The 24,263-nt window shown below is 44.8% G+C and overlaps 1 protein-coding gene across 4 annotated transcripts in view; it reads left to right on the top strand.

Moving 5' to 3' along the window:
• Positions 1 to 10,703, top strand: part of LOC120989982 — a 40,119-nt gene extending 29,416 nt beyond the window's left edge. For 3 of the 4 annotated variants that reach the window (XM_040418468.1, XM_040418466.1, XM_040418469.1), the window contains exons 7-8: positions 10,104 to 10,225; positions 10,261 to 10,703. In XM_040418468.1, the coding sequence (XP_040274402.1) occupies positions 10,104 to 10,207 (104 nt within the window). In that variant the 3' untranslated portion in view covers positions 10,208 to 10,225; positions 10,261 to 10,703. Of the gene's footprint in view, positions 1 to 10,103 lie in introns of all 4 variants that reach the window. The other variant, XM_040418467.1, reaches the window with a different exon arrangement.
• The last annotated feature ends 13,560 nt before the right edge of the window (positions 10,704 to 24,263 follow it).

Here is a 24,263-nt window from a genome sequence, read left to right as displayed (position 1 = left end):
GCAAGTTTCATAGCAACAGGGAAATACATGCATTACATTACATGACATTTTATAAAACTGACATAACAACTTCCCCATAATTAGGAGGGACGACAGCACACCAAGTGACCTTTGGTAGTGACGGGTATTACAGTTCCCGTACACTACACATGTAAATGAGATCACATCTAAAGAGTCTTTTTCCCAAGCTGAACAAGCCTGATTTTTCAAGAGCCCTTCCATTCCACTTGATGATCCAGTTGCAAGCCACTGAAACCTCTCCAAATCTCTTAGATCCTTGTGGAGCCCAAAACTGAATCTCGCACTCAAGCTGTGGCCTTAGAAGCTTAATATTACATTGAGATCTCGAGAATCTTTACTTCTTATACAATACTCCTGGCTCTCTACATCAGATTCCAGAAGCCATTACCCTAGGATATCCAATCTAGTGCTATAAATAATCATTACCATATTTTTCGGCCCATAAGATGCATTGGGGCTGTGAGCTGAGGTGTGATTTAACATTGGTGGTCAGATTGTTGGCCTGATCTGAGGTCTAAAAAAAAAAATATATATATATATATATATATATATATATATATATATATATATATATATATATAATATATATTTTTTTTTTTTCTTATTGTACTCCTGTAAAATACACGGTGAAAAAATACAGTATATACTTTGCCACTCTCCGATCTGATGAACTTTCCAGTATTGCTTTGGTATTGGAAAAGGTATACATGAACTACGCGTTCTGCATTGACGCAACTTTAGATTGTGAGCCCCACTAGGGACAGAGAGTGATGATAATGTCTGTATAGCACTGCAAAATATTTCAGCGCTATATAAGAGAGTAAATAAATTCCTGTTTCTTTAAAAAAATATTTGAAGCAAAAACTGGAACTGATAAATGGCATTGCTCCTTAAAAGTAGTAGCCAGCAGATTCTTGTTGTGAGGGCCCACACATGTTTAAGGACTGTTTCACACGAGCAGAGGATGTGAGCAGACGTGCTGAGTAAAGCTCCCGCTTCACCTCGTCTTTTATCCTGAAAAGAACCCTTAAAAAACCGACTTTAACCTGCCACAGTTGAAGCTCTGGTGCTGCTGTCACCCGTCTGCCCGAAACTGAAGTTTTTTTTTTTGCTGATTTGTGGGCAAAATGGGACCAAAGAAAGATTCTAGAGGCCCGAGCAGGGAGCTGCAAGATGGCGCCGGGCCTGACACGCCACGGCGCAGTGACCGCGCGAAAGACATCCAGCGGGAAGCGGCTGCTAAGCTGGGGAAGTTTGCGCACTCACCGGAACGTGAAGACTTACCGGAGTCAAGCGGGAAGCAAGACAGATCTTTGGCTCGGCCATAACCGTGAGGGTGAGGAGAATAGCGCACATGATATTCCCGCCAGCAGTTCCAACAGATATGAGGTGCTGCGAGGCTATACAGAGGCAGATGATACCAACGCAATGGAGCCTGATATAGAGGAACCCACCCTTAAGGATGTGCTGAAAGCTGTTACCGAATGTGGAAAATCACTAACGGCACTGAGAATGCAGGTGGGCTCCATAAAGGAAGATGTGTCCATAGTGCGCCATGATCTGAAGCGCCTGGCGGACCGCACAACTGCCCTGGAGGGGAGAATGGAGGAAATGGAGGATATCGTACCCTCTATAAAAAGAGCCTCTGCTGATCATACACAGAAAATAGCCCTTCTAATGGCCAAGCAGGACCACCTTGAGAATCGTTCACGGAGAAATAACGTGCGTATAGTGGGGGTACCGGAGAAGATTGAGGGCTCTAACCCATCAGATTATTTTGAAACATGGGCGAGAGATACCTTTTGGAAGAGAGACTCTGACACCTCTTTTCGCTGTGGAAAGGGCCCACAGGGTGCCTACCAGACCGTTACCACCGGGGGCCCCGCCAAGACTGGTTCTCATGAAAATTCTGCACTATAAAGATAGAGACATTCTCCTGCGTAAAGCCCGTGAACAGCCTGAAATAACCATTGGTGGCCAAAGGGTGTCGCTGTTTCCAGACTACTCGATGGAGGTCCAGAAGCGGAGATCACGATTTATAGATATAAAGAGGCGACTGCGCAGCCTGAACGTTCCTTACTCCATGATGTTTCCAGCGCGGCTGCGGATAGTTGCTCTGGGAAGAACCAATTTCTTCGAAGACCCCAAAGAGGCCCTCCGATGGGTGGACAGTCACGAAAGCCGTCTGAGAAATGATGAACCACAGGCGGATGGCGACTGAAGGACGGCTGTAGCGGTTCGGTTTGTGTGACTGCATATATGCGAATGCGTGATAATGTGTCTGTGTGATTAGACAGTTTATACATAGGGATAGCGGCTGCATTATCATCTACAGTTTATTGTTTTAATATGCCTTACACTGTTGAAAACTGTGTACTTTACTTACTTAATGGGTTCATATGACATTAGGCGAATTATAGCAGAGAGGAAGTGGAGAGCGGAAATGTAAATGTACTGTGAATTCTTAGAAGCACTGTATAGTTTTAAGAATCAGGGTGTGTCACGCTTCTCCCGCTAAAGGTCTAACATGTAAGAGGAGCTGGTGGTTCTGACACGGTTGACTCTTTAAACCTGCAGTCCCCTTGGGAGCAATAGCAGGGACCTGTCGGACACACCGGTGTCCTTGTCTTAGACTACCTTAGGTAGGAGTGAAGGAGGGGTCTCTTCCTTTCTCTCCTGTCTTGTCTTTTTGTTGTTTGTTCTGTCTGTCCTGTTTTTATGTTTGGGGTTTGGGTTAAGTTAGAAACCAGGTTATGCAGGTATGTACTACTATTCTTAATGAGACCACAGTATAAACACGCTGTTGAGTCAGGTCAGACCAAGACCCGACTCATATATAGATGGAAGGTTCGTATTGATGGCTGGTAAGGTTACCTTTTTCAGCTGGAACGTCAGGGGAATTAAGGAAGCAAACAAAAGGAGGGCAGTTTTAGATGGTGTTGGGAAGTATCAGCCCCTGATTTGCTGTCTTCAGGAGACTCATTTACTGCCAGACCAAACCGACATTCTTACACCGAGATGGGCTGCTCACTGCTTTCATGCCACCTATTCTGCCTATGCAAGGGGGGTTAGCATTTTGATACACAGATCTATCGCGTTCTCCTGTTTCTCCCAAAAAATAGATAGAGAGGGTAGATATGTGTACATACATGGCTCCTTATACTCAGTTGAATGTGTTATTATTGGTGTCTACATCCCTCCACCGTATTCCCCACAAGTGATGAAGCAGCTAATTGCTTTGATAGCGGAAAGACCAAATGTACCTACCGTAATGATGGGAGATTTTAATAACATACCTTGTTTGGCAATGGATAAATTTTGGGCTTCCCCACAGGTTGTCAGCAGCGATCTCACTCCCTTCGGCCGGTTACTACAGGAGGCAGCCATTCTGGATTTCTGGAGGTTAAGGTACCCTGACACTAGGCAATTCTCCTGTCGCTCCAGCACATTTGGCTCCTTGTCCAGAATCGATTTCATTCTGGGCAATGAGGAAATGGGTCACCTATTGCATGACATTAGATACTTACCAAGACAAATTTCTGACCACTCACCAATCGTGGCGACCTTCCAGATGGTGCCGTCCGTGTCGCGCAGAACTACTCAATGGAAGTTCAACCCCTTCTGGTTGAATATCCTAGCTGATCTGTCAGATGTAAAAGATGATTTAACTGAGTTTTTTGAACGAAATCTCCCCTATGCCAGTAAGATAATAGTATGGGATACGATGAAGGCCTATCTGCGTGGGATACTGGCTGCTAAAATTAATGGGCGGAAAAAAGAGAATAGCGCTTTAACCAAACAGTTGCTCCTAGCGGTAGAGACAGCCGAGAACAAATATATAGCGGATCCAAAGCCAGAGCTTGAAACTCAATGGAAAGAGGCGCAGCAGCAGCTAGATGAGCGCCTTCTTAGAAATGCCCGTAATAAGCGGTTCTTCTTGAAACAAACGTATTATGAAGAGGGGGAGAAGGCAGGTAGGATGCTGGCTCTGATCACTAGGGCTCAGCAGAAGTCTAATTATGTGGCGGCGCTGCGTGACACGGACGGCACGGTGCAGGTTAATACAGGGAAAATATCCCAAGTATTGCTGGAGTTCTATAGGAATCTTTATACCTCTAAAACTGTAGCTACAGGAGCCGACATCCGGAATTTCCTCCGTCCCTTACGTTTACCCACTTTGGATCAGGACCAAAGGACACTTTTAGACAGCCCCTTCACTTTGAGAGAACTAGAGGTGGCATTGGGAGACATGGCTAACAATAAAGCTCCTGGGAGTGATGGCCTACCTGCCGAGATTTATAAACAATTTGCCCCAATTTTATTGCCTAAGTTATTGGAAGTACTTAATGAGGCCCAATTGGTAGGTAAATTGCCTGATACAATGAATGAGGCGATTATAGTTGTTATACCTAAGGCAGGTAAAGATCCAGTAGAGGCAGAGTCATATAGGCCCATTTCATTGCTGCAAGCTGATATCAAATTGGTGGCCAAAATGTTGGCTAACCGTCTTAACTCGGTTATTGCCACACTTATAAACAAGGATCAGGCAGGTTTTATGCCAAACATGTCAACTGCAATAAATATCAGGAGACTCTTTCTGAATATTCAGGTGGGCCAGGTCCACGCCTTGAATGCGGCGGTCGCGTCTTTGGACGCGGCCAAAGCATTCGACAGCGTGGAATGGCAATACCTATTCCTGGTATTGGAAAAGATGGGAGTAGGATCAGTATTTATTGATTGGGTTAAAATGCTGTATGCAGGTCCTACGGCTAGAATACAGGTAAATGGGGGCCTTTCAGACATATTCAACTTAGGGAGGGGTACCCGTCAGGGATGTCCGTTGTCGCCGCTACTGTTTGCGGTGGCAATTGAGCCCCTGGCGGAAGCTCTACGCTTATCAACGGAGGTTAAAGGACTTGCATACGGGTCGGTAACTGAAAAAGTAGCATTCTATGCGGATGATTTGCTCATGTTTCTAGATGAATGGGAAACGTCCTTGCCAGCTGCCATGGAAATTATTAATAGGTTTGGACAAATGTCAGGTCTAAGAATTAACTGGTCAAAATCGGTACTAATGCCATTTGCTGATGGCGTGGCGGTAGATTCTGTTTCGGCAGGGGGGCTGCAAGTAGTGTCGAACTTTAAATATTTAGGAATACAGGTATCCAGGAATAATAGGGATTTTATAGAGCTGAACATAATACCATTATTAGATAAATTCAGAAAGAAAGTACAGACATGGTCGAAATTACCTCTATCTATGGTTGGCAGAACAAACCTGCTTAAAATGATCCTTATGCCCCAACTCCTCTATGTACTACACAACGCCCCTGTGTGGATTCCATTAAGGATGTTTTATACTTTCAATGCCATCTTTAGAGATTTGATCTGGAAGAAGGGAACTCCTCGGATTAAATTGAGTACCATGTGTAGGTCTAAGACCCAGGGAGGACTGAGTGTCCCTGACCCCCTGGCTTACTTTCTGGCGGCCCAAATGCAGCATTTGAGGGGCTGGGGTGAAGTAGAGAAGGTGAATAAGACAGGTACAATAGTAAAACACTTGCTTAACAGGAGATGCCTCCTATCAGCATTAGGCCTCTTTCACACGACCGTTGTGTGCACCCGTGGCCGTTGTGCCGTTTTCCTTTTTTTTTCGCGGACCCCATGACTTTCAATGGGTCCGTGGAAAAAACGGAAAATGCACCGTTTTGCAGCCGCATCCGAGATCCGTGTTTCCTGGCCGTGAAAAAAATATGACCTGTCCTATTTTTTTCACGGCCAACGGTTCACGGACCCATTCAAGTCAATGGGTCCGTGAAAGAACACGGATGCACACAAGATTGGCATCCGTGTCCGTGATCCGTGGCCGTAGGTTACTTTTTATACAGACGGATCCGAAGATCCGTCTGCATAAAAGCTTTTTCATAGCTGAGTTTTCACTTCGTGAAAACTCAGAACCGACAGTATATTCTAACACAGAAGCGTTCCCATGGTGATGGGGACGCTTCTAGTTAGAATACACTACAAACTGTGTACAAGACTGCCCCCTGCTGCCTGGCAGCACCCGATCTCTTACAGGGGGCCGTGATCAGCACAATTAACCCCTTCAGGTGCGGCACCTGAATGGGTTAATTGTACTATCCTATCCCCCTGTAAGAGATCAGGGCTGCCAGGCAGCAGGGGGCAGACCCTCCCCCCCTCCCCAGTTTGAATATCATTGGTGGCCAGTGCGACCCCCCCCCCTCTATTGTAATAATAGGTTGGTGGCCAGTGCGGCCCCCCCCCCCCCCCTCCCTCTATTGTAATTATTCGTTGGTGGCACAGTGTGCGCCCCCCCCCCTCCCTCCCTCTATTGTAATAATTCGTTGGTGGCACAGTGTGCGCCCTCCATCGGCCCCCCCTCCCTCTATAGCATTAACAGCATTGTTAGCCAGTGTGCGGCCTCCCATCTCCCCCCCCCCCCCCCCCCCCCATCATTGGTGGCAGCGGAGTTCCGATCGGAGTCCCAGTTTAATCGCTGGGGCTCCGATCGGTAACCATGGCAACCAGGACGCTACTACAGTCCTGGTTGCCATGGTTACTTAGCAATAGTACAATAGTAGAAGATTCATACTTACCTGCTGCTGCGATGTTCGTGTCCGGCCGGCAGCTCCACCTACTGGTAAGTGACAGGGTCTGTGCGGCGCATTGCTAAATGAACTGTCACTTACCAGTAGGAGGAGCTCCCGGCCGGACACGAAAATCGCAGCTCCCAGGTAAGTATGAATCTTTTACTATTGTACTATTGCTAGTAACCCGCTGCCACCAATGATCGGGGGGGGGGGGGATGGGAGGCTGCACACTGGCCACCAATGTTGTTAATGCTATAGAGGGAGGGGGGGCCGATGGGGGGCGCACACTGTGTGCCACCAACGATTTATTACAATAGAGGGAGGAAGGGGGGGGGGGCGCACACTGTTCCACCAACGATTTATTACAATAGAGGGAGGAAGGGGGGGGGCGCACACTGTTCCACCAACGATTTATTACAATAGAGGGAGGAAGGGGGGGGGGGGGCGCACACTGTTCCACCAACGATTTATTACAATAGAGGGAGGAAGGGGGGGGCACACTGTGCCACCAACGATTTATTACAATAGAGGGAGGAAGGGGGATGGGCGCACACTGTGCCACCAACGAATTATTACAATAGAGGGAGGAAGGGGGGGGGCCGCACTGGCCACCAATGATATTCAAACTGGGGAGGGGGGGGTCTGCCCCCTGCTGCCTGGCAGCCCTGATCTCTTACAGGGGGATATGATAGTACAATTAACCCCTTCAGGTGCGGCACCTGAGGGGTTAATTGTGCTGATCACGGCCCCCTGTAAGAGATCGGATACTGCTAGGCAGCAGGGGGCAGTCATGTACACAGTTTGTAGTATATTCTAACTAGAAGCGTCCCCATCACCATGGGAACGCCTCTGTGTTAGAATATACTGTCGGAAATGAGGTTTCACGATCTAACTCATATCCGACAGTATATTCTAACATAGAGGCGTTCCCATGGTGATGGGGACGCTTCAAGTTAAAATATACCATCGGATTGGAGAAAACTCCGATCCGATGGTATAAAAGGGACTCCAGACTTTACATTGAAAGTCAATGGGGACGGATCCGTTTGAAATGGCACCATATTGTGTCAACGTCAAACGGATCCGTCCCCATTGACTTGCATTGTAATTCAGGACGGATCCGTTTGGCTCCGCACGGCCAGGCGGACACCAAAACGACTTTTTTTTCATGTCCGAGGATCCTCCAAAAATCAAGGAAGACCCACGGACGAAAAAACGGTCACGGATCACGGAAAAACGGGACCCCGTTTTGCGGACCGTGAAAATATACTGTCGTGTGCAATAAGCCTTAGAGGAAGGTGCTTTTAAAGAAATAGGGAAGAAATATGGGGTACTAGATCTAATACATAGGGTATGGTGGAAAACCAGGAAAATGGCAGGAATCGAAGGATATACGAAGTATACTCCAATCTGGCCAAATATCATGTATACAGAACTTAATAAGGTTTCAAGCGTTAGGACCTGGAGGAAATTTGGTTTGGATAGGATATGGCAATTATTTGGAGACACGTCCCTTAAAGATTTCTCTACATTACAACAGGAGTTCAAATTGCCCAAATCCCTCTTCTATGTATACTTACAAGTGAGACACGCCATCCAAGTGCAGGAGCGGCAGGAGAAATTGGTGCCGGCCCAGAAGCATCTAATTATAGACCTCACGGCCACTGGTGGTGGCTCGGGGGGAGTGATATCGCTGCATTACCTTAGTTTGATGGAGGCCATACATAAAAAAAATCCGTTACAACTGTTTGAAAAATGGGAAAAAGATGTTCCAGGATTGAAGGAAGATCAATGGGAAAATGTGCTGGCTGACTTTCCAAATATAGCGGTGAGTGAGGCCCATAGAGTCTCGCAATTGCTACTGCTTCATAGGGTATATAGGACCCCGAAAATGTTGTATAGAATAGGATTTCGTACTGATGATACATGCCCAAGGTGTGGTGCTTCGTCGGCGGACTTAATACACTTAATGTGGAACTGTCCACGTCTACGCAGATATTGGAAGGGGGTGGTAGACCTCATTATTAAGGTTTATAAGATTTCGATTGAATGTTCTCCTATTGCATGTATTTTGGGATGTGTTGGGGAAGTGTCAGGTTCCAGAGAGGCCAAGTTGGCAATCCAGCGCATTCTATATCAAGCTAGGAAGAGGATAGCATCCAGATGGATAGCTCAAGACCCACCGGAGCTAAGTGAATTGATAACAACGACACACACCTTGGTGCAACTCGAGAGCTATGTGTATCAAAAAAGAGGAAATAACAAAGTTTAACAAAATATGGTATGCATGGATTGAACACTTTCATCTTACTGTTTAGTACAAACGACTGGAAAGGGAAAGAGAAAGGGAAGTTACAGGTAGTAATAAAGGAAAATGAGTATAATACAACATAAGGTACCTTATAAAAGTAATAAGTAGGAGCTGCTGTGCGAATGGCGTGAATGTACATTGGATTGTAATCCGGAATACGCTGTGGACTCTTTTCTTTTTTCTCTTCTCAGGGACAAACTGCACCTGGACTTTGGGGATGGGGAAGGGGGTGGGGAGGTTGGGGTGGGTTTATGTGTATTATTGCTTTTGTTCACATGTAAAAAAAGAAAAATTGATCTTAAATAAAAAGATTTGATCAAAAAAAAAAGACTGTTTCACACGCGCGAGTCCATGAGTGTGGGGATCGCTCGCCATGTGTGAGCCTGATCCTCCGTTCTGGACTTGCAGCAGTGCATGTTATCATGATTTATAATGGTATGTGCTTCTGCTTGACCTTATTGCTACAGATTCATAGTGACAGCCTTATGTCCGTATAATCCTATAGAACAGGCATCCTTAAACTGCGGCCCTCCAGCTGTTGTAAAACTACAACTCCCACAATGCCCTGCTGTAGGCTGATACCTGTAGGCTGTTTGGGCATGCTGGGAGTTGTAGTTTTGCAACAGCTGGAGGGCCGCAGTTTGAGGATGCCTGCTATAGAAAGAAGGTCAAGCAGAGGCACCTAGCATTACACATCATAATAACATGCACTCCTTCAAGCCCAGAAGCGAGGATCATGCTCACATGGAGGGCGATTCCCACAATGGACTCGCTCGTGTGAAACGGCTCTAAATCATCAGGATATATGTAATAGATACAGCGGGTGTGGACAGGGCCGGTGCAAGGATTTTTGCCGCCCTAAGCAAGATAAAAATTGCCGCCAATACACACAGGATTTGTGGAGCAACGCCTAAGAATTCAAGACAATTGCAGACATGGACCACCAGTCTAACAATATATCAATGTTACTTATTGATTTTCCATAAAAACACTCCTCATCATAATCATCATCATCATCCTTATAGGCAGTAGTCATCCAAATTGTCTGTCTATGGCCATGCTAAATGTGCTATGCTTGGGCTTCTTTTTAGCAGGAATATAAATGTATGTGCAGTGTTGTGATCAGTATAGTAATTGTGTTCATTCTGTCTCCCATTTAGGAGGTAATGACAGGCTTTTCAATTCTCCTGTACAATTCACAGAATCTTGTCTAGAAACAGAAGAAGACTTTTCTCGACCTCCTCCATATGTCAGACTTTCATGACCTTGAATCTCATCTGAGGTTTTTTCTTAATTACAAGGACTTTGTTAACTAAGGCATTTTAGGATGGTGACTGTTGCATGCACCGTCCTAAAACATATAGACTACTTGAATATACAATTTTATGTGACTTTTTTTAATGTCTGTTTTGATATGTTTGTTCCTATTTGCACTAAGGTTAAATCATGTTTGTAGTAGAAAAACGTTTGAACTTTATATTCCATGCATCACTGAATATTTTATGATGGTGTCCCTCCTTTCAGCATTTTTAATGACCATCACACATAAGCTATTCCTATTAACGGCTTTAAAGGGTTTTTCCTGGCGTTTAACATTGCTCACTGGCGCATAAAAAGCACATGGTGTATGTGGTGTGTACAAAAGGGACTCACAAGATCTTTGGGGGCTGCATTTTTAGAAAATGCGCATTGGAAAGTGCCATTTACTAATAGCGTATAACTTATATTACACTTATTTTTTATTCTAAGAAAATAAAATGTTTTAATTGTTTCTCTCATTATTATGTGTATATAGTTTTAAAAGAAATGTAACAAATAAAATATTTTAATGCATTTGTATAACAATCTGTAGATGGATCTGTTTTGTGTTTATTAAAAAGATTCTATTTCCAGTGGATAAGACTGTTAATCCTTACATGATGTATCCAAGACAAGGAACTAAACAATACTTAAAGCATACCTTTTTTTAGATTAAGCTGTTATGTGCATGAGAAATAACACTATATCTAACCATTTATAAGAGTTGTATTCTGCATTTTCTGCCGAATTTTTTATTTTTTTATTATTATTCTTTTTCTCTCACCTCTGCAGGCATTAAATGTCAGTTTCCCCTGACTTATTGGGCAGAGACTAGCTACTGTGATGTCCTCTATACAGGGCCGTCTTTAATATTGATTGGACCCTGAGCAAGAATTTACTTGGGCCCCCTGGAATCCCGCCTTCCCACACTCTAGCATGCAATCGCTCTCTCCACCACAACACACACACAAAAAAAATATCCACACACCTTGTAGAGTAGTAAACTTTAACCACTTCCCGCCACGCTAACGCCGAAAGGCGTCATTTCTGCGGCGCTCCCAGGTCACACTAACGCCAATAGGCGTCATCTCGCGTGAGCCGAGATTTCCTGTGAACGCGCGCACACAGGCGCGCGCGCTCACAGGAACGGAAGGTAAGAGAGTTGATCTCCAGCCTGCCAGCGGCGATCGTTCGCTGGCAGGCTGGAGATGTGTTTTTTTTAACCCCTAACAGGTATATTAGACGCTGTTTTGATAACAGCGTCTAATATACCTGCTACCTGGTCCTCTGGTGGTCCCCTTTGTTTGGATCGACCACCAGAGGACACAGGTAGCTCAGTAAAGTAGCACCAAGCACCACTACACTACACTACACCCCCCCCCCCGTCACTTATTAACCCCTTATTAGCCCCTGATCACCCCATATAGACTCCCTGATTACCCCCCTGTCATTGATTACCCCCCTGTCATTGATTACCCCCCTGTAAAGCTCCATTCAGACGTCCGCATGATTTTTACGGATCCACTGATAGATGGATCGGATCCGCAAAACGCATCCGGACGTCTGAATGAAGCCTTACAGGGGCGTGATCAATGACTGTGGTGATCACCCCATATAGACTCCCTGATCACCCCCCTGTCATTGATTACACCCCTGTCATTGATCACCCCCCTGTAAAGCTCCATTCAGACGTCCGCATGATTTTTACGGATGCACTGATAGATGGATCCGATCCGCAAAACGCATCCGGACGTCTGAATGAAGCCTTACAGGGGCATGATCAATGACTGTGGTGATCACCCCATATAGACTCCCTGATCACCCCCCTGTAAAGCTCCATTCAGATGTCCGCATGATTTTTACGGATGCACTGATAGATGGATCCGATCCGCAAAACGCATCCGGACGTCTGAATGAAGCCTTACAGGGGCATGATCAATGACTGTGGTGATCACCCCATATAGACTCCCTGATCACCCCCCTGTAAAGCTCCATTCAGATGTCCGCATGATTTTTACGGATGCACTGATAGATGGATCGGATCCGCAAAACGCATCCGGACGTCTGAATGAAGCCTTACAGGGGCATGATCAATGACTGTGGTGATTACCCCCCTGTAAAGCTCCATTCAGATGTCCGCATGATTTTTACGGATGCACTGATAGATGGATCGGATCCGCAAAACGCATCCGGACGTCTGAATGAAGCCTTACAGGGGCGTGATCAATGACTGTGGTGATCACCCCATATAGACTCCCTGATCACCCCCCCTGTCATTGATTACCCCCCTGTCATTGATTACCCCCCTGTAAAGCTCCATTCAGACGTCCGCATGATTTTTACGGATGCACTGATAGATGGATCGGATCCGCAAAACGCATCCGGACGTCTGAATGAAGCCTTACAGGGGCGTGATCAATGACTGTGGTGATCACCCCATATAGACTCCCTGATCACCCCCCTGTAAAGCTCCATTCAGATGTCCGCATGATTTTTACGGATGCACTGATAGATGGATCCGATCCGCAAAACGCATCCGGACGTCTGAATGAAGCCTTACAGGGGCATGATCAATGACTGTGGTGATCACCCCATATAGACTCCCTGATCACCCCCCTGTAAAGCTCCATTCAGATGTCCGCATGATTTTTACGGATGCACTGATAGATGGATCGGATCCGCAAAACGCATCCGGACGTCTGAATGAAGCCTTACAGGGGCATGATCAATGACTGTGGTGATTACCCCCCTGTAAAGCTCCATTCAGATGTCCGCATGATTTTTACGGATGCACTGATAGATGGATCGGATCCGCAAAACGCATCCGGACGTCTGAATGAAGCCTTACAGGGGCGTGATCAATGACTGTGGTGATCACCCCATATAGACTCCCTGATCACCCCCCCTGTCATTGATTACCCCCCTGTCATTGATTACCCCCCTGTAAAGCTCCATTCAGACGTCCGCATGATTTTTACGGATGCACTGATAGATGGATCGGATCCGCAAAACGCATCCGGACGTCTGAATGAAGCCTTACAGGGGCGTGATCAATGACTGTGGTGATCACCCCATATAGACTCCCTGATCACCCCCCTGTCATTGATCACCCCCCCTGTCATTGATCACCCCCCTGTCATTGATCACCCCCCTGTCATTGATCACCCCCCTGTAAGGCTCCATTCAGACATTTTTTTGGCCCAAGTTAGCGGAATTATTATTATTTTTTTCTTACAAAGTCTCATATTCCACTAACTTGTGTCAAAAAATAAAATCTCACATGAACTCACCATACCCCTCACGGAAACCAAATGCGTAAAATTTTTTAGACATTTATATTCCAGACTTCTTCTCACGCTTTAGGGCCCCTAGAATGCCAGGGCAGTATAAATACCCCACATGTGACCCCATTTCGGAAAGAAGACACCCCCAGGTATTCCGTGAGGGGCATATTGAGTCCATGAAAGATTGAAATTTTTGTCCCAAGTTAGCGGAACGGGAGACTTTGTGAGAAAAAAATTAAAAATATCAATTTCCGCTAACTTGTGCCAAAAAAAAAAAATTTCTATGAACTCGCCATGCCCCTCATTGAATACCTTGGGGTGTCTTCTTTCCAAAATGGGGTCACATGTGGGGTATTTATACTGCCCTGGCATTCTAGGGGCCCCAAAGCGTGAGAAGAAGTCTGGTATCCAAATGTCTAAAAATGCCCTCCTAAAAGGAATTTGGGCACCTTTGCGCATCTAGGCTGCAAAAAAGTGTCACACATCTGGTATCGCCGTACTCAGGAGAAGTTGGGGAATGTGTTTTGGGGTGTCATTTTACATATACCCATGCTGGGTGAGAGAAATATCTTGGTCAAATGCCAACTTTGTATAAAAAAATGGGAAAAGTTGTCTTTTGCCAAGATATTTCTCTCACCCAGCATGGGTATATGTAAAATGACACCCCAAAACACATTCCCCAACTTCTCCTGAATACGGCGATACCACATGTGTGACACTTTTTTGCAGCCTAGGTGGGCAAAGGGGCCCACATTCCAAAGAGCACCTTTAGGATTTCACAGGTCATTTACCTACTTACCACACATTAGTGCCCCTGGAAAATGCCAGGGCAGTATAACTACCCAACAAGTGACCCCATTTTGGAAAGAAGACACCCCAAGGTATTCCGTGAGGGGCATGGCGAGTTCCTAGAATTTTTTATTTTTTGTCACAAGTTAGTGGAAAATGATGATTTTTTTTTTTTTTTTTTTTTTCATACAAAGTCTCATATTCCACTAACTTGTGACAAAAAATAAAAACTTCCATGAACTCACTATGCCCATCAGCGAATACCTTGGGGTCTCTTCTTTCCAAAATGGGGTCACTTGTGGGGTAGTTATACTGCCCTGGCATTCTAGGGGCCCAAATGTGTGGTAAGGAGTTTGAAATCAAATTCTGTAAAAAATGACCTGTGAAATCCGAAAGGTGCTCTTTGGAATATGGGCCCCTTTGCCCACCTAGGCTGCAAAAACGTGTCACACATCTGGTATCCCCGTACTCAGGAGAAGGTGGGGAATGTGTTTTGGGGTGTCATTTTACATATACCCATGCTGGGTGAGAGAAATATCTTGGCAAAAGACAACTTTTCCCATTTTTTTTATACAAAGTTGGCATTTGACCAAGATATTTATCTCACCCAGCATGGGTATATGTAAAAAGACACCCCAAAACACATTCCTCAACTTCTCCTGAATACAGAGATACCAGATGTGTGACACGTTTTTGCAGCCTAGGTGGGCAAAGGGGCCCATATTCCAAAGAGCACCTTTCGGATTTCACTGGTCATTTTTTGCAGAATTTGATTTCAAACTCCTTACCACACATTCGGGCCCCTAGAATGCCAGGGCAGTATAACTACCCCACAAGTGACCCCATTTTGGAAAGAAGAGACCCCAAGGTATTCGCTGATGGGCATAGTGAGTTCATGGAAGTTTTTATTTTTTGTCACAAGTTAGTGGAATATGAGACTTTGTATGAAAAAAAAAAAAAAAAAAAAAATCATCATTTTCCACTAACTTGTGACAAAAAATAAAAAATTCTAGGAACTTGCCATGCCCCTCACGGAATACCTTGGGGTGTCTTCTTTCCAAAATGGGGTCACTTGTGGGGTAGTTATACTGCCCTGGCATTCTAGGGGCCCGAATGTGTGGTAAGGAGTTTGAAATCAAATTCTGTAACAAATGACCTGTGAAATCCGAAAGGTGCTCTTTGGAATATGGGCCCCTTTGCCCACCTAGGCTGCAAAAAAGTGTCACACATCTGGTATTGCCGTACTCAGGAGAAGGTGGGGAATGTGTTTTGGGGTGTCATTTTACATATACCCATGCTGGGTGAGAGAAATATCTTGGCAAAAGACAACTTTTCCCATTTTTTTATACAAAGTTGGCATTTGACCAAGATATTTATCCCACCCAGCATGGGTATATGTAAAAAGACACCCCAAAACACATTCCTCAACTTCTCCTGAATACAGAGATACCAGATGTGTGACACTTTTTTGCAGCCTAGGTGGGCAAAGGGGCCCATATTCCAAAGAGCACCTTTCGGATTTCACAGGTCATTTTTTACAGAATTTGATTTCAAACTCCTTACCACACATTTGGGCCCCTAGAATGCCAGGGCAGTATAACTACCCCACAAGTGACCCCATTTTGGAAAGAAGAGACCCCAAGGTATTTCGTGATGGGCATAGTGAGTTCATAGAAGTTTTTATTTTTTGTCACAAGTTAGTGGAATATGAGACTTTGTAAGAAAAAAAAAAAAAAAAAAAAAATCATCATTTTCCGCTAACTTGTGACAAAAAATAAAAAGTTCTATGAACTCACTATGCCCATCAGCGAATACCTTAGGGTGTGTACTTTCCGAAATGGGGTCATTTGTGGGGTGTTTGTACTGTCTGGCCATTGTAGAACCTCAGGAAACATGACAGGTGCTCAGAAAGTCAGAGCTGCTTCAAAAAGCGGAAATTCACATTTTTGTACCATAGTTTGTAAACGCTATAACTTTTACCCAAACCATTTTTTTTTTTTACCCAAACATTTTTTTTTTATCAAAGACATGTAGAACTATAAATTTAGAGCAAAATTTCTATATGGATCTCGTTTTTTTTTGCAAAATTTTACAACTGAAAGTGAAAAATGTCATTTTTTTGCAAAAAAATCGTTAAATTTCGATTAATAACAAAAAAAGTAAAAATGTCAGCAGCAATGAAATACCACCAAATGAAAGCTCTATTAGTGAGAAGAAAAGGAGGTAAAATTCATTTGGGTGGTAAGTTGCATGACCGAGCAATAAACGGTGAAAGTAGTGTAGTGCCGATTTGTAAAAAAGGGCCTGGTCTTTAGGGGGGTATAAACCTGTGGTCCTTAAGTGGTTAATAATGAGTGGCCACTGGAGATGTTCCTTGGCAGTAATGTAAATACTGCCTTTTTCTCTGAAAAGGCAGTGTTTACATTAAAAAGCTTGTAGAGACATGCTATAGACACCAGAACTACTACGTTTAGCTGTTGTGGTTCTGGTGACTATAGTGTCCCCAGTGGCGTTGCTAGGGCTGGTGTCACCCGGTGCGGTAGAAAATGGTGTCACCCATGCCCCCCCCCCACCCCAGGAGCAATAATTTTTTTGCCATATATGGGGGCTATGGTGGTGCTACTGCCATATGGGGCATCTGTTAGCTCAGCAGACCCCCCCTAGCAGTCAGAGCCTGGTCCCGGGAGGGGCACTTCCAGATTATTTTCTGTCCGCCGCCACAAAACAATGGTGCTTATAGAACAGTTCACTGGCAAATTTCTGGTATTAACCACCTCCGGACCGCTGTACGCAGATTCGCGTTCCGGAGGTGGCAGCGCTGCGCACAGTCACGCATATACGCGTCATCTCGCGAGACGCGAGATTTCGCTCCAAGCCGGCCCGCGCATGCGCATCGCGGGCCGGCAAAAGTTAAAGAACAAGTTCGTCACCAGCCTGCCAGCAACGATCATTGGCTGGCAGGCTGGCGATTTTTAAAAAATCCAATCACAAGCCATATAACAGATCATATTAGTAAATATGATCTGTTATATGGCTTCTCTGCTCCTCTGCTGGTCCTTTTCGTCGGTTGGATCCAGCAGAGAAGCAGACATCACTGTGAGTACACCAAACACTTCACTGTAGCCCCTGATCACCCCCCTGCACCCCAATTAACCCTTTGATCACCCCTTTGATCGCCCCTGTCAATCACCAGTGAAAGGAAAAAAAGTGATCAGTGTAAACTGTCACTTTTTTTTTTTCACTAGTATTGGCTGTTAGGTTTTAGGGATAGTTTAGGCCCCTTGGTTAGGTAGTTAGCGTCAGTTAGCGCCCACCCCACCGCACCGCAGTCACTTTTATTCGCTGAATAGCGTATCGCTAATCAGCATTTGTACTTTTATAGTATCTGTAAGTGATCAAAACTGATCACGGTCAGATCTATAATAGTATTAGTGTCACTTTAGTTCGCCCTCCACCCAAAACGCAGTGTTTGCCCGATCAGGCCTGATCGGTCGCCCACACGTGCGTTCACCCACGCCCGCCCCACCGCAGTGACAAAAAATATATATTTTTTGATCACTGCACATTCATTTTACACGCACTGCGGCGATAAAAAAATCAGTTTTGATATTTATCAACCGCAGCGGCCTCCGGTACTTCGCTAGCCTCCCCTTTGTAAGACAGGCTTGCTTTTTTTCTTGGGTAGTCTCAGGGAATACCCCTAAATTTAGTAGTCCAAAATGTCAAACAGGGGGTATTCTTCTGAAGAGGCCTACAGGATTCTGACCCAGTCGGATGAGGAGTGGGAACCCTCATCTGACGAATCTAGCGGGTCAGAATATGAACCTGTGGAAAGCAGTGGCTCTCTGACCCAAAGTTCGGACGAGGAGGTGGAGGTCCCTGGCAGCACCAGGCGTACCCGGCCCCGTGTCGCTAGACCACAGGTTATGCAGGATCCGCTTCAAGAGCAGCAGAGTGGGGCTGTCGCTGCCGGATCACGTGGTGAGGCATACACCAGCAGCGCAGCCCTCCCTGGACCTAGTACCAGCACTGCCGTATAACATGGTGACGTGGCGAGCACCAGAAGGGCAGTTGAAGCTGGTACGGTGGCACGTGCACTAGTTACCCCGTCGCAGCCACCGCGCAGACAGGCCCGTAGAGCCCCTAGAATCCCTGAGGTGCTGGCAAACCCTGATTGGCAGTCACCAACTTCAGCCGCACCTGTAGTTCCCCCTTTCACCGCCCAGTCTGGAGTTCGGGTTGAGACGGCTCAAATCGGTTCGGCCCTGGGATTTTTTGAGCTGTTCTTGACTGCGGAGCTCTTGGACTTAGTCGTGGCAGAGACCAACCAGTATGCCACACAATTTATATCCGCCAACCCGGGAAGCTTTTATGCCCAGCCTTTCCGGTGGAAACCAGTCCAAGTTTCCGAAATTAATTTTTTTTTTTGGGCCTTCTCCTCAACATGGGCCTGACAAAAAAGCATGAATTGCGGTCATATTGGTCAACGCACCCGATTCATCACATGCCCATGTTCTCTGCTGCTATGTCCAGGGCACGATTTGAGGCCATCCTCCGTTTCCTGCATTTTAGCGACAACACCACCTCCCGTCCCAGAGGCCACCCAGCTTTTGACCGGCTCCACAAAATTCGGCCCCTCATAGACCATTTCAACCAGAAATTTGCAGATTTGTATACCCCCGAGCAAAACATCTGCGTAGACGAGTCCCTAATACATTTTACCGGGCGCCTTGGCTTCAAACAGTACATCCCAAGCAAGCGTGCCCGGTATGGGGTCAAATTGTATAAGCTCTGTGAAAGGGCCACAGGCTATACCCACAAATTTCGTGTCTATGAGGGAAAAGATCAGACCCTGGAGCCGGTCGGTTGCCCTGACTACCTGGGGAGCAGTGGGAAGACAGTCTGGGACTTGGTGTCACCCTTATTCGGCAAGGGGTACCATCTTTATGTGGACAATTTTTACACAAGTGTGGCCCTCTTTAGGCATTTGTTTCTAGAACGGATTTGCGCCTGTGGCACCGCGCGAACTAGTCGCGTGGGCTTCCCCCAACGGCTTGTAACCACCCGTCTTGCAAGGGGGGAGAGGGCTGCCTTGTGTAACGAAGAACTGCTCGCGGTGAAATGGAGAGACAAGCGTGACGTTTACATGCTCTCCTCCATTCACGCAGACACGACAATCCAAATTGAGCGAGCAACCCGTGTCATTGAAAAGCCCCTCTGTGTCCACGACTATAATGCGCTCATGGGAGGGGTGGACTTCAATGACCAGATGTTGTCTCCGTATTTAGTTTCCCACAGAACCAGACGCTGGTATAAGAAGGTGTCTGTATATTTAATTCAATTGGCTGGGAGAACACGATCTTTCCTCAAATTCCAGGAAGAGATCATCGAGAACCTCCTTTACCCAGGAGGTTCCGTGGCCCCATCCCCCAGTGTAGTTAGCCGTCTACACGAGCGACATTTCCCCAGTGTCGTTCCTGGTACCTCAACCCAACCGTCACCCCGAAAAAGATGTCGTGTCTGTAGCAGGAGTGGAATAAGGCGTGACACCCGCTATTTCTGTCCTGACTGTCCGGACCACCCTGCCCTATGCTATGGAGAGTGTTTCCGGAAGTACCACACACAGGTACACCTAGCATAGGGATTGCATCTCACAGGACAGGCACACAGGGCTATTAGGGCCCTTTTACTCTCAGCTGCTGCAAACCTCTCCTTTCACCTGGGATAAAGTGCATAACGTATTTCGCCACATCTTTGGGCGATTTGCGCTTTGCACATTGTCCCATGGGGAAGGAGAGGTTTGTTCTATAAAGGTAAAAAAAACTAAACAAAAAAAAAATTACCGGTAAGTAAAAAAGTTTAAAAAGTTTAAAAAAGTTAATATGTTCTGTTCTAAAGTTAATAAAGTTATTGCTTTGCGGCCTGGTTTTTTCTTTTTTGTTTTTTGTTTTTTTTTACCTTCCAGGTGGACCAACCGATCGACCAGCTGCAGCACTGATGTGCATTCGGACAGAAGCATTGCGCTGCTGTCAGATTACACGCAAGTCGGTGTATGCGGCGCTGCAAGACGAGATTTCTCCTCTGCAGTAAAAGATATGTTTGCCGAGGCATATGAGCTGAGGAGGTGGCGGTGTTCATATACTTTGGCAAACACTTTGTATATATAAAAAAAAAAATCCCGGCAATGATTTATTCATCCACATCGATTGATGTGAATGGAGAAATCTGGTTTGCCAGGGCATACGAGCTGAAGTGGGTATGGATGTTGGGCGGAGCTCCTATGTCCTGGCAGACGCCTTTCCCCTCCTTTTTCTTTTTTTGGCAGAGATTTTTTCATCCACATTGATCGATGCGAATGAAGAAATCTGTGCCGTTCATTTTTTTCTTTCAGCCCAGAGGCTGAACGGAAAAAAAAAATCTCATTACCTGTATGCTCAATATAAGGAGAATAGCAGAAACTCCTAATGCTGGGCATACATGTAATGATTGCGGAGACCCTCAAATGCCAGGGCAGTACAAACACCCCACAAATAACACCATTTTGGAAAGAAGACACCCCAAGGTATTCGCTGAGGGGCATATTGAGTCCATGAAAGATTGAAATTTTTGTCCCAAGTTAGCGGAAAGGGAGACTTTGTGAGAACTAAATCCAAAAAATCAATTTCCGCTAACTTGTGCCAAAATTTTTTTTTTTCAATGAACTCGCCATGCCCCTCATTGAATACCTTGGGGTGTTTTCTTTCCAAAATGGGGTCACATGTGGGGTATTTATACTGCCCTGGCATTTTAGGGGCCCCAAAGCGTGAGAAGAAGTCTGATATCCAAATGTCTAAAAATGCCCTCCTAAAAGGAATTTGGGCCCCTTTGCCCACCTAGGCTGCAAAAAAGTGTCACACATGTGGTATCTCCGTATTCAGCAGAAGTTGGGGAATATGTTTTGGGGTGTCATTTTACATATACCCATGCTGGGTGAGATAAATATCTTGGTCAAATGCCAACTTTGTATAAAAAAAATGGGAAAAGTTGTCTTTTGCCAAGATATTTCTCTCACCCAGCATGGGTATATGTAAAATGACACCCCAAAACACATTCCCCACCTTCTCCTGAGTACGGAGATACCAGATGTGTGACACTTTTTTGCAGCCTAGGTGGGCAAAGGGGCCCACATTCCAAAGAGCACCTTTCAGATTTCACAGGTCATTTACCTACTTACCAGACATTAGGGCCCCTGGAAAATGCCAGGGCAGTATAACTACCCCACAAGTGACCCCATTTTGGAAAGAAGACACCCCAAGGTATTCCGTGAGGGGCATGGAAAGTTCCTAGAATTTTTTATTTTTTGTCACAAGTTAGTGGAAAATGATGATTTTTTTTTTTTTTTTTTTTTCATACAAAGTCTCCTATTCCACTAACTTGTGACAAAATTTTTTTTTTTCCATGAACTCACTATGCCCATCAGCGAATACCTTCGGGTCTCTTCTTTCCAAAATGGGGTCACTTGTGGGGTAGTTATACTGCCCTGGCATTCTAGGGGCCCAAATGTGTGGTAAGGAGTTTGAAATCAAATTCAGTAAAAAATGACCTGTGAAATCCGAAAGGTGCTCTTTGGAATATGGGCCCCTTTGCCCACCTAGGCTGCAAAAAAGTGTCACACATCTGGTATCTCCGTACTCAGGAGAAGGTGGGGAATGTGTTTTGGGGTGTCATTTTATATATACCCATGCTGGGTGAGAGAAATATCTTGGCAAAAGACAACTTTTCCCATTTTTTTTATACAAAGTTGTCATTTGACCAAGATATTTATCTCACCCAGCATGGGTATATGTAAAAAGACACCCCAAAACACATTCCTCAACTTCTCCTGAGTACGGGGATACCAGATGTGTGACACTTTTTTGCAGCCTAGGTGGGCAAAGGGGCCCATATTCCAAAGAGCACCTTTCGGATTTCACAGGTCATTTTTTACTGAATTTGATTTCAAACTCCTTACCACACATTTGGGCCCCTAGAATGCCAGGGCAGTATAACTACCCCACAAGTGACCCCATTTTGGAAAGAAGAGACCCCAAGGTATTCGCTGGTGGGCATAGTGAGTTCATGGAAGTTTTTATTTTTTGTCACAAGTTAGTGGAATATGAGACTTTGTATGAAAAAAAAAAAAAAAAAAAAAAAATCATCATTTTCCACTAACTTGTGACAAAAAATAAAAAATTCTAGGAACTTGCCATGCCCCTCACGGAATACCTTGGGGTGTCTTCTTTCCAAAATGGGGTCACTTGTGGGGTAGTTATACTGCCCTGGTATTCTAGGGGCCCAAATGTGTGGTAAGGAGTTTGAAATCAAATTCAGTAAAAAATTACCAGTGAAATCCGAAAGGTGCTCTTTGGAATATGGGCCCCTTTGCCCACCTAGGCTGCAAAAAAGTGTCACACATCTGGTATCCCCGTACTCAGGAGAAGTTGAGGAATGTGTTTTGGGGTGTCTTTTTACATATACCCATGCTGGGTGAGATAAATATCTTGGTCAAATGACAACTTTGTATAAAAAAATGGGAAAAGTTGTCTTTTGCCAAGATATTTCTCTCACCCAGCATGGGTATATATAAAATGACACCCCAAAACACATTCCCCACCTTCTCCTGAGTACGGAGATACCAGATGTGTGACACTTTTTTGCAGCCTAGGTGGGCAAAGGGGCCCATATTCCAAAGAGCACCTTTCTGATTTCACAGGTCATTTTTTACTGAATTTGATTTCAAACTCCTTACCACACATTTGGGCCCCTAGAATGCCAGGGCAGTATAACTACCCCACAAGTGACCCCATTTTGGAAAGAAGAGACCCCAAGGTATTCGCTGATGGGCATAGTGAGTTCATAGAAGTTTTTATTTTTTGTCACAAGTTAGTGGAATATGAGACTTTGTAAGAAAAAAATAAATAAAAAAAAATCATCATTTTCCGCTAACTTGTGACAAAAAATAAAAAGTTCTATGAACTCACTATGCCCATCTGCGAATACCTTAGGGTGTGTACTTTCCGAAATGGGGTCATTTGTACTGTCTGGGCATTGTAGAACCTCAGGAAACATGACAGGTGCTCAGAAAGTCAGAGCTGCTTCAAAAAGCGGAAATTCACATTTTTGTACCATAGTTTGTAAACGCTATAACTTTTACCCAAACCATTTTTTTTTTACCCAAACATTTTTTTTTTATCAAAGACATGTAGAACTATAAATTTAGAGCAAAATTTCTATATGGATGTCTTTTTTTTTTGCAAAATTTTACAACTGCTTGAAAGTGTGGATGCCATGGATTTTGTTTAAAGGGTCTCAGGGATTTTCTGAATGGATGAATCGGTACAGTGTGTCTCCGGTTGTATAAGACTGTAGATGCTTGCTTTTATGGAAGATACCTAGTAGTTTGTCTTTTTCCTTTAGTGTCTATCTGTGTTGTCTGTGTTTGTCTCCCCCGTTTGTCTCGTTTCATGTTTATGCATAGGCTTTTGGAAACACTCTTTGTTGTGAATCCTACAGATGCAAGGTTTACTTGCTTAAGTTCTGTAACCTACTGATGTCATTTTAAATATGATGTGTTTCTCGCATTGTACTGATTCATGTTGTTACATTTTTTTTTTTATGCCTAAATAAAATAATTGAACAACAAAATTTTACAACTGAAAGTGAAAAATGTCATTTTTTTGCAAAAAAATCGTTAAATTTCGATTAATAACAAAAAAAGTAAAAATGTCAGCAGCAATTAAATACCACCAAATGAAAGCTCTATTAGTGAGAAGAAAAGGAGGTAAAATTCATTTGGGTGGTAAGTTGCATGACCGAGCAATGAACGGTGAAAGTAGTGTAGGTCAGAAGTGTAAAAAGTGGCCTGGTCTTTCAGGGTGTTTAAGCACTGGGGGCTGAGGTGGTTAACTAGGCGTTCCACCTTTTATCAAA

Source organism: Bufo bufo, chromosome 2 (genome assembly GCF_905171765.1).
Source record: "Bufo bufo chromosome 2, aBufBuf1.1, whole genome shotgun sequence".
Lineage (NCBI taxonomy): Eukaryota > Metazoa > Chordata > Amphibia > Anura > Bufonidae > Bufo > Bufo bufo.
Note: the sequence above shows the minus strand (reverse complement) of the source record. Positions and strands in the feature narration are given on the sequence as shown.